At 41.3% G+C, this 11,577-nt stretch overlaps 1 protein-coding gene across 1 annotated transcript in view; it reads left to right on the forward strand.

Moving 5' to 3' along the window:
- Positions 1 to 11,577, forward strand: part of RTF1 (RTF1 homolog, Paf1/RNA polymerase II complex component) — a 50,166-nt gene that overhangs the window by 18,537 nt on the left and 20,052 nt on the right. The window contains exons 5-6 of the mRNA XM_019519932.1: positions 976 to 1,180; positions 10,355 to 10,469. Coding sequence (XP_019375477.1) covers positions 976 to 1,180; positions 10,355 to 10,469 — 320 coding nt within the window. The remainder of the gene's footprint in view (positions 1 to 975; positions 1,181 to 10,354; positions 10,470 to 11,577) is intronic.

Genomic DNA, 11,577 nt, shown 5'->3' on the forward strand with positions numbered 1-11,577 from the left:
CCCCCCCGGGCAAAAAAACCCCACCCTCATGGGTTACCAGCTCTGTTTTCAACACATAGCAATAAGCAATACCCTCCCTACCTTCATCAGACACTCTCTCCAATTTAAAACCTGAATAGTAACGCTTGCCAAAATTAAAGCAGAATACTCTCTGGAATGTGAGAGATACCAGGCTATTAACATTGAAATATAGGTAGTATTTGGGATCATCATATCAGGGACTAGTTTGCTGTTCTCACCTGTAACTGAAGTTGGTTTGCAAAGTGGTAGGAGGATAATGAAAGCTTGCCATCAGGGCAGGAGAAATGTTTACATATTTTGTTGGTTCTCTGCTAAAATAACTATCCCTCAAGAAGGACAAGTTTTTCTGCTTTAGACTGTGCAATCTAAAGCAGAGATTACACAGTAACATTGTCATCCAGATGCAATACTAGCATATCAGCTGTAATGGTAGGGAAAGTTGACAGTGTTTAGTATATCAGCTCCATGTGTTCTTCTTAGCAGACGTAGAATAACGGATGAGGCAGAAATTGACTCCCAAGTATTTCCTTTTGCTAAAAGGAGTACAGAGATGTTGCAACTAATTAAAAAACAAAAAACTGCTAAAACTTTTGATAGTTTTATAATTCAGCATTTATAACCTGATTTGCACCATACCCACATCAAACATTCAAGTACAGGGTCCTGCTTAACAATTTGTTAATCCTGCATTTCTGAAAAATTAAGTGCCATTATCAAAATTAATTTTTTGCTGCATTCATAATTATGATGTTGCTACTGCTCTGTTCCTCCACAATACTTAATTTCTGCTGAGTTCTTGGACTGCATGATATCTTGTAGAACATGCTTGACTTTCATTCTTATTTCATGCTATTGCTTCTGAATAATGGAAGACTAACGTTTCACATCCCTTGTCATCTGAACAACTTTAGTTTTACCCGAGTTCAGTGCAACTGTCCTATGGTTTGATTTCAGGTGAGGTGTCTGACTCTGAAAGCAACAGCTCTTCCTCCAGCTCCGATTCAGATTCATCCTCTGAAGATGAGGAATTCCATGATGGCTATGGAGAGGACCTTATGGGAGATGAGGAAGACAGAGCTCGGCTAGAGCAGATGACAGAGAAAGAGAGGGAGCAGGAACTGTTTAATCGGATAGAGAAGAGGGAAGTGTTGAAGAGAAGGTGAGATGATGAATTACTGGTTGTATATCTTAACTTGGGTAGAGTGTGGCATGGATCATGATATATTAAATCAAAACTTGTTAATCTACCATCCCAATTACACTGTTGAAATCATACATTATAGAGCAACATCAACGCTGCAGATTTGCATAACTGCTATATTTTGTCTTCTGTAAAACTCATATGGAAAGAGAAATAGAAAATACTGCGTGGTCCAGGTGACAAAGCAGTGCTGGCAGTCTTTAAATGTTGTAATTGTTGCTTCTGTCAGCTGTAGCTTGCTGCATTTATATTACACTAATATCTTTCTGTATTTAAGATATTTTCAAAAGGAAAAAAAAGGAAAGAACGTGAAAGAAGAATCACTTGGAATTTTTGCTGACAGGCTTAACAGCAGTTGATAGACTTTCTCATGTAGCACACTACGTGAGTGTAAAGCAGTGGAGCAAAGGAATTAAACTTGGGGAGTTACATTAAGTAAAATTATTGCAGTGTAGGCTATTATTCATGATGGAGGTAAAATCATTCTAGATCAGTGATTCTCAACCAGGGTCAACCCTGGGGTGTCAACAAATCTTTTGAAGGGTACTGTGAGGTATTAGCAGATGAGCAGATAAACTAAGTGCATAAGTGCAGGCTAATGCTTGTCGTGGCCTGGATGATGCCATATCATACAGCCAGGCCCCTCTCCAGGAAAGCAAGCTCTGTCATCTCTAAATTTGTGGCTTGAGTGGCATCCAGTTTAAAAAACGAAAGTTACAGAGGAATGCTTCAAGTCCACTGGGTGGTGCCTTGAGTCCAAAAAGATTGAGAACCACTAGTTTAGATATTAGGATAGAGCACATCTCTATAAGAAGCCACAGCTGATCTCTCTGGGTGCATTCAGACAAACATGGACACTTGTTTCCCTGGGGACAAGTAGAAGTGACACTTGTCCCTGGGGAATGCCTGTGCCACACACTCTGGCACATGGCAGGTTACTCTGTTTGGGGTGAGGGATGCTGAGGCCAGCAACTGTGCTGACCCCAGCTGCCTTACCTTGGGGCCTCGGGGAGCTGCAGCCGTGTTGGGAAGCCTGGCTTGCAGCTGGAACGTGGCTCTAGTTTTGGGTGGCACATGCTGCTGCCACATGCACTACCCCACTTTTTTTAAGCGTGGGCTTTTTTGACCCTGGGATCTCAGGTCAAAAACCTCCCCCTGTGCTGCAAGGTAGCAGTGCAGAAAATGCTTGCATGTGAAGTGTGTAGTGCCACAGACAGGTCTGCAGCACCACATGCCACACATCTGCACTCGTTGGACATGGCCTTTTGAGTCCGATTCACTTAAGGGAGATCTACCGTTTCTTTGAAAAGTCACTAAAGGAAGAAGGGCTTCTGAAGTAACTTGGCTTGTTTTTCCTTCACAGTAGGAATTCATTTCTTGGGGAAATCTGTGGTGCGACTGGTTTTTATATAGGCTGGCTCCTTAGTCAGGGTAGAAGTGCACATTGGGGATTCTGTGTGTGTTTGTGTCTAACTTTTTTGGTATCTACCCCTAAGACCTCTTTGGGAGTTCTGTTGCTTGATTGCAGAGGAGTCTTTTTGTGGTAAGCAGTCCATAACTTCCAGAACTGAAACCTGATTTCAGTGAGTTTACCTTCTGCCTACCTAAAATTTACCTCCACTCATAGGTAGGCTGCAATCTCTCTATCACTCTTGAGCAAGAAGAGGTCTAGTTAGAGAAGGATAAAAATAGCAGCAATCAGTTGTCTGGTTATAGCAGATCAGGGTCAACAACAATCCTTTTTCCACAGTACTGAGGTATATAGTGAGTTGTTAAATTTCCACACTTGGCTTCCACTGGAAACAGGCTGTAAGACTACATATGCACTCAGCCTGTTCCAGCAGTTCCTATGTGCATTAATGAAACCTGATTGCTTTACTACACTACTCTGTGGGTTTGTGGCAGATGCATTGGAAATCATGTCCTACACCAATCAAGACAAATTGGGGGATTTGAGGCAATAGGGTTTCTTTTTCATTACTTATCTTTAGTTTTATGCATTTCTCTAAACATTTGTTGTTTACTTCTGGATATATTTGGCAATTACTATTAAAGCTTCTGCTTCAGATGCTTCTTGTTAGACAACCAATGGAGAAAAGCATCACTTTCACTCCTGTACTTAGTAAATGAAGCAGTTAGTTAACCAGAGGATACATCAGGTTTTTACCTAATATGTGGTGTTGGGCATTGAGATTTTTTTTTTCTGAAATGCTTGTGAGCTACAGAAAAGGAAAAGAAAAGGAAGCTGTGGATGGGATGACAAGGGTCTTGAACCTGCAGATAGGAGGAAGGGAGCTGTGGAGGAAGCATCTGGAAATTGTCTACATAAGCTACCTATGCATTTATAGTCAATTCATTTAAGCTGCACAGAAGCTGGAAACATTTTAACCATCCACATTTTTAAACCTTCCACTCTGCACTCTTCCATGGGTCTCCTACCATTCTTTTTTACCATTTTTTCCCAAGAGTTTGTTTCTGGTTAATTTATCTTGTATACTACCTTATGGTGTATATCTTTCCTGCCATCCTGCTATTTAATGACAATATTTGTTCTCTCAATTTTTGTGTAGGATAGATTCCCCCCCCCCCTTCTGTGTTCTTTTCCTAGTTGCTTTCCCCATCCCCTTTTCTCTTTGTATAAAAGTTGGACTTCCGGTCTACAGTCAATGCTGGTATGATCCAACTATCAAATTACCAATGTGCACCATAACTATGGCCCAGCCTGCCCTTTTCAAGATCCTAGTTTGTAACTATTTCTTCCAAAGTCTTCTCTGATCTGTTACTTTCTTAAAATAGTTCAGGGGTTGTGTTCTATCCAGTCTGTATTCCTAACTCCGTTCGCAATCCTGGGATTATTGGATGTTTCCTCCAACGCAAATGGCAAGAAAAAAATAGTCAATTTTAAATAGTCATCTCTGTGCCTGAGTTGAGATTAATAAATTCAGACTCTGCAGAGGGTAATACAAAAGGAAATGAGAAGTTACTCGGCTTACAGTAACTGGAGTTCGAGATGTGTTATCTGCGTGCTCATACCACTGGGAGTTGTACATACAGATCACAAGCTTGGAGACTTTGGCAAGCAGTACCCCTATGGAGCACATGCATCCTACCTCTCCTTGTGCTTTGAACAAAGGGTATATATGGTGATGAGCACCTCCTGCACCTCAGTTTCTTCAGCTGCAGAATCCAGATGTGCAGGACTTCAAAGAAGAGGGGAAGATGGACACACATCTTGAACTCCAGTTGTAAGGTAAGCAGTTTTTCTCCTTCAAGTGATTGTCCGTGTGCACGTTCCACTGTGAATAACTCCTAAACAGTGTCCAAGGACAGGATTTCAGACATTTGAGAGCACAGTGACTGAAACACCACTTTCACAAATGCAGCGTCTGATCTGAAGGTTTTGGAGATGGCTCGGTTTTAGTGAGCTGCTTTACAGATTTCAGCTTTGGGATTGTTGCTAAACAATGTCATAGAAGCTACCTGAATAATTGAATGAGCCCTGGTTGCTGAAGGATCGTTCACTTTGGCTGTTTTATAGCCTGGCTGTATAATTAGAGATACACTCGGAGAATCTCTAGCTGGGAATTGCTATATCCTTCATCCTTTCTACTGGACCTAAGAATTGTTGAGGAGACAAAAGGTATATAAATAGCAGGTTCAGGCTTTTCTAACATCCATAATGTGGAGTGACGCCTTGCTTCTGGATGAGCAAGCTTCAGGAAAAGTATCAGATGGTGGATCTGATAGGTGGAAATACGTGATGGCAGGAACTTGGGATGAGTTATCAAGGACACTTCATCTATACTGAATGCCATATAAGAGGGGCTTCATCATCCCTGCTTGGATCTCCTGCATTTATCACTCAGGTGATAACAGCCAGAAATGCTGTCTCCAACCGGTATAGAAGGGAACATGGTAACAAATTCAGAGGGTTTCAATAATCTGCTGTGTAAATTACTTAAGTCCTATGTTAAGATTGGATCTCATTACTAGTAGGAACACTGAAGGTTTGTGGAATGTCTGCTCTTCCAAGACTGGGTGGTGAGTCTGGAGACAGGTTTCTTTGTTTGAGATCCACAGGAATAAATGCTTCACATGGAGCATAGAATGTACCGTGCCACTAGGCTAGTAATCTGACCCATTTGGCCAGGAAGCTCCATCTTGTAATGCTCCATTCGCTGTTGATCAAGTATCTGTAGCTGGGGAAAAGCAGGATGCTGTACACTTTAGCTATCCAGCTTTCATTCTGAAAGGTGGAGCAAGTCAAGCTCTGAGTGTAGTATGCTTTTCTTGTCTTGAGAGTATTTGCAAGCTCTTGGGACTGAAATGACACTAGAACTGCTTTGGCTTCCATATGGCTATCAGGATGAGATTGGCTGAATATCACTTGACTGTCCATTGCATTATGAATTCAAGTGTAGAGCAGCTCTTCTGTGGCATTAGAAAGAAACAAAGCTGTGATTCTGAGCTAGAACCTGGTATTTCTTTTGAGTGGTGGGTCCTGAGAGAACCCCATTTTGAAAACAAGATCTAAAGAATGGAGTCTGATCTCTTGTTCATGGTTTGGAGAAAAATGTCTGCTAAGTCTGCCCAACTCATCTGGAGGGCAAATATTTATGCAGAGAGAAATATCCAGTTTGCACCAGTCCATAGGTTGATCTCTTCTCTTTCTGCAGGCATGTTCTTGGCCAATTCTGTCAGATCCTGGTACCTGTCTTGAGGAAAGTGCATCAAGGATGGTCCCAATGAATGTAACAGGATGTTGTTTCATTTGCATTTTTCCTTAGGAGGCACCGAGCTTTTGTAGATATCTGTAGGTCTTCCCTTCACCAGTTGCTTATCTAGAAATGCTATGCTGAACTATTATTCTTCCTTAAGCATACAACTACTAATGGAAGGACCTTTTGCAAAAAACTTTGGAGCTGTGAATAGACTGAATAGGTAGGTCCTTGTACTGAATTTTCGACCTACTGTGAATCATGGGAATGTCCTATTTGCTGATATGGTAGCAGTGTGAAAGTAGGCATCTTAAAGATCTAGAGGTTCAAACCAAACTCGCCTATGGTTCTGGGAAAGAGGTTCTAATGCCTAGTTATCACCCTCTTGACTTTGGAGCTTGAAATTTTAAATTTAAATTAAATTTAAGCTTCATTGGATCCAGGATGGGCCTCTTATCAGTGCTGTTGGGGAACTTCTGTGGCCCTACAGAAATGAATGAGGATCTCTTATTGCGGCAAGCACTGAGATGACTTTCAAGACCCACTGGTCTGTGGTAATACAGACTAAAATCTGAATGAATTTGAACAAGACTGTTCCCATCATGTTGTATAATGTGGCCTGGAATCCGTGGAGGAGGCTCATACCTCACTGAAAATAGCTGCTTGTGTCTGGTGGTGAAAAAGAACAACAGAGCTGCCAAAGACTCTGCTTATTGCCTGTGAAAACGGATTCTTCAGAGGTGGTTGAAAGGCTTTCAGTGAAAAGATTAGGAGGCAGTTGGAGCTGTAGTCTTCTGCATGGTGTAAGAAAGTTGTATTTTGTTTAGTTGCCAGTATGTAGACTGTGGAATGCTGCCCTTGAGTCTTTTAAAGTACATAGTACCTTGACAATCTTGGTCCTAGCCAGTTCTGCACTTAGGTGGCAGGTCTTTGACCACATTTTGGACTTCCTGAGGGAACCCTACAGCCAAGATGGTAGCTTCCATGTTGATGCAGGAGCCACATATCAAGATGCTATCAACTATATCCAAGACTATCTGGCAAGTAGCTTTTTGCTGGACTTCTGATGTAATTTTTTGGCTCGGCAAAGATATTCTCTAGGTTCCAGTATTGTGATGGAAGAGAGTCTCTTGTAGTCCTGAAACTCGCATTTTGCCAGCAGAGCTTGGTAGTTCATCCTGACCTGGAAGCTTGCAGAGTTCTCCCCAGTAAACAGTTTTGCTTTTCAATGCGTTCTTGTCTCATCTGACCTCTTCATTTGCTGCTGTAAAAAACATTGTGGGGTTGAATGGGATGTAAAAATATCAGCCCCCCATAGAGAGAAGGAATATTTTATGCCTACCAGAAAATGTGGTGGGCTGCATGTGGTTGGAGTCTGCCACTCTATTTTCACTGCTTCCATGATGAGAGAAGCGCTGTCTTTCTAGTTGATCCAGTATATCCTCCAGTTTATGCATCATCTGTTCCCCTCACCAGCACAGTTACATTGGCATGGCAGAGTGAGGAGCTTGGAACTAGAGGCTGGGTATCATGACCCTGAGAAGGTGACTCATTCCAGTAGCTGTCTCAATGATCCCATCTTCCCCATGGAATAATGGAATGTACAGAGGGAACACTCTACAAAAGTACCAGTGAGTTCTGAACTATGATCATCATAAGACTGACCAGGAAGGTCAGGGAAATAACTCCATAGATGATGTTAAGATTCTGGTGCTGTCAGATTAGAATGGAGAGTAGCAATGTTTTCTAGCTTCTGTAATACCGACTGATGCTACTGTGCTGCTTACTAAGTTAGTACCTGTTGTCACGTGAAGTGGTGGACCGGAAGGAGGCTATAGGGGGGAAGGAGACCTCATTGAGGCGCACTGCTGTGTCGTGTAGAGGCCCCAGTGCCAGTGAAGGTGCACCTTAACAAGCAGATTTGGTGCAGATAAGTTGAAGGATGATGGAGGTGGACACTTGGTGTGACTGCATAGTTTCTGCAATACTGTGGGCACCAGCTCTTTAATTTGAGGGTTTTGTGTACCTGAACTTGCCTGGGAACCACGAAGTCTTACAGGAGATGTGCAGATTTCCTTATGGAGGATCCTTTAGTTGGAGATCTACCCCTTGAACTCTTTGCTTCTCCCTCACCAGTTCCCATTCTTGCCCAACATGGTTCTGATAAGAACCTTTTAAGGCAGAAAACTTGCACTGGCACTTTGTCTCCCTGGCAGGGAGTCGAAAGGGGTCTTGGGCTCCTGGACCTGAGGTCAGAGCCATTTCTCTCCAGAGCTTAGGAGAGAGAACTATAATCCAGTTTCCCTGTCTTTACAGATCTGGGAGCTGAGAGGATGCTGTATGGAGTATATCTCTGATACAAAAGATGATGTAGGCAGGGATAGTCCCATCACAGGTGCAAAACATATATAAAATGTTTTTTTCTTAAGAATGAACACAATCTTCCAACAGGCAATAAAAGGAACACTATAGCTAGTTATCTACCAAAATAATTTTAGCCAGGCCTAAACCGCAAACGTTGTTGAATGGATAGAGAAAGATCACAGCTGAGTAGGCAACTTAAAGTTCCAGTTAGAGATAGCTTCAGTCAGAGTTGGCAACCCTATTCTGGGAGAATTTTTTTTCCTTGAAGGTATTCTAGGAGACTTTTTTCTTAAAATAGCCTATTAAAATCTCACAGATTGTTTTCAGTAGTCACCGGGAGATTGATGCTGATTCCAGTAGACTCCTGTCCAGTCCAGGAGGGTTGGCAGCCATAGTTGGAGATGAGGGGTAGTTGAGAGGATATTGGTGTGGGAAATGCACATGATCCATTATGTCTTCAGTTTTGTACTGAGAGATAGTTCATATGCATACTACAGTGGTGCTAGCCAAAATTCTCCGCGCTGAAGCGCATAAGGCTCATACGTACCTGTTCAGGATTGTGCATCTGGACTGTCATTCAGAGGAACCAGTCTTGTGTAATCTGTTCCTCTCCTGTCCTCCCCCTGCCCCTCTCCCTTCTGAAAATGGGAAGCCCCATTTTTGGCAGGCGTAAGCTGTTCAGTGACCAGTTGCTTCTTTTTGTTTCTTGACCTTTCATCTTATGACAAGATGCATTACATTGTGAGTGGGATGCTGGGAGATGTTACCTTGAGCTAGTAATGAAAATCTTAATAGTGTCTTGGAAGCTGTGGCTAATAGGTAGCAAGTGATATCCTTGTTGAAGGAGGAGGCCTTTCAAGACTCAATGGGTGACAGGGAATTTCAGACTCCTTATTAAGGTAGAAGAGACTTCACTGACTGAGCAGTGGGATGGGATTAAGTTCTTGTCTCCCATCTTTTCAATAAATGTAAAATGGATTTACTTGGCTATTTTCCTTCAGAATGCATTACTAAGCATATGTCGTAGCCTCTCCGACAGTTAAGTATTCCAGTGAGCATACTGATTTGATAAGGGCCCAATCCTACAAACATTTCGCCATGTAACTGGAGTGGAGAGGACTTTATCTGAACAAAAGGATCTCGATGCTTCTCTTTAGGAAAAGATGAATATCAACCTGAGGATAAATTTTAATGTATGGGAAGCCTCTCTGCAGCATTGATGCTGTGCAGGTGAATGTTGAGGTCATACATGTACCAAACTTTGGTTTCTTTTTTTCTCTCTCCTTTTTTTTTTTTTTCCCCACCACTGCAGACTCAGCTGCTCTGCTCCAGAACACCTCTCCTTTTTCTCTGCATGCTTCTACTTGCAGTTTACCATATATTTAAACTGAAACTTTACAGTAGTTTTTTTGGAAAACTAATTAATGTTGTGGGATAGCTTCCTGTTTTCTGGCTGTTTTACAGTGTTTACCATGAGTTTTTTAGTACTGAAATCAAGTTTGAAATGCAAATGTAAATCATTTTCACTTATGTATGCTTTTTTCTGGTTCTTTCGGAACCACACTTTAAGCTGGAGAGTTGAACGCCAAAGCTTGTATGTAGTACTGCAGAAACGTTTGCGGGCTTTGGGCCTTAAGTTATCTCAAGAACTTAATGACATGCAGGCACTATTTTGTAATTATAATAAATGAGTTTGAAAATTCAAACGTTTAATGTTGCAGACTCTTGGAAAGGCAGAAGTGGGATCTTGTATATTTGAGAGAGAGCTCAAACTGTTTTTCAGTTGCTGATTCTTACTAGATTTCTGTACTCTCCTGCTCCATTTCCTGCAGTTCAGCTGTAAGGTTTTGATTGCATATCAGAAGTCTTTAACTTTATTTGCTGTTTCAATGATTCCAAGGTCAAAAAATCAACTTCTGTCATAAAACTTCCCCTCTTTATCATTTTTAATGCTCTTAACTTTGGGTGTTGTGACCCTGCCTCTTTTGTATGCTTCACAAAATTTTCAGTCATATTTACCTCCTTTCTTCATTTTCTTTTTTTATGCCAGATTTGAAATAAAGAAGAAACTTAAAACAGCAAAAAAGAAAGAGAAGAAAGAGAAAAAGAAAAAGCAAGAGGAAGAACAGGAGAAAAAAAAGCTCACACAGATCCAGGAATCTCAGGTAGTGTACACTTGCTACTTAGTGGCCTTTTATCCTAGGGATAAATACCACTTTGTATCCCTGCTATCCTTCCAAAAAATGCCCTAACAACATGGCCATTAGGTTGGGAGGAAGGGGAACTTAGTTCTTTTTGGCCTTTAAAAAAAGAATGCACTACCAAACAGGTAATATTTTAAGGTGTGTGTATGTATATATACATTGTGAATAGTTGCCGTATATAAATAATGTGTGTGCATGTGTGTTCACATGTGTAAGCAGCTATTCACAATGAAATATAAGGAGGAAAAGACAAAATCAAGCTGCATCTGTTGTGATACTCTAATAAGGTTTTTTTAATTGTTGCTTAATTGTTCTGTTTCTGAATGACGCTTTTTTGCACTTTATGTAGAAGTTTGTCTGAAATTTTACACATTTAGTCTTAGGCCAGGAGTGAACTTTTTAAAGAGAGTTTGACGCCAAACACTTAAGCCATTTTTGAAAAGAGCAGAAAAATACTTTTGCTCTTTAATGTGTTCCTAGTGCCTCAATGGTATAGAATAGATAGAATCTTTGAAGTTGGTAGAGATGTAAGCTGGTCTGCAACACAGTGGCTTTCTGAGGCTCTTAAAAAACAGTCTCTGTGGTGCTCACATTTAATGAGAACGACACCTTCAAGTCTTAAAATTGCATGTGTATGTGCTGTGTGGGCCAAAAGCAGGGTGCAGGGTTCTGTACAATAATTTGTGCGTACGGAAAATGATTAATATTATCCCTGCATTGATTGTTGGCATTTCTTGCCTCTGGGTTGTGGAGAGAAGTATTCTAAAATCCTATCTCAGGTTTTTCTTTTGTTTCTTTCCTGCAAAAAAAAAAAAAAAAAAGAAAATTGACTTTTTATTATTGTTAAGAATAGAACCTTTTTTTGCCTGTAGAGCCTCATCTCTTACCTGAGTAACACCCTGTGCAATACAGTACATATGTGCTGGCATCCAGGTGCTAGATGGCAGAGCCATTTGATTATATTTTCCTGCACTTTTGGCCATTCATGTGACTCCTGCCAAGTATGTATATTGCGCTTCAATACGGACAAGTGCAGGGTGCTGCACTTGGGCAGTAGGAACCAGCAGCA

Source organism: Gavialis gangeticus, unplaced genomic scaffold (genome assembly GCF_001723915.1).
Source record: "Gavialis gangeticus isolate Ggan-Ray unplaced genomic scaffold, GavGan_comp1, whole genome shotgun sequence".
Classification (NCBI taxonomy): Eukaryota; Metazoa; Chordata; order Crocodylia; family Gavialidae; genus Gavialis; species Gavialis gangeticus.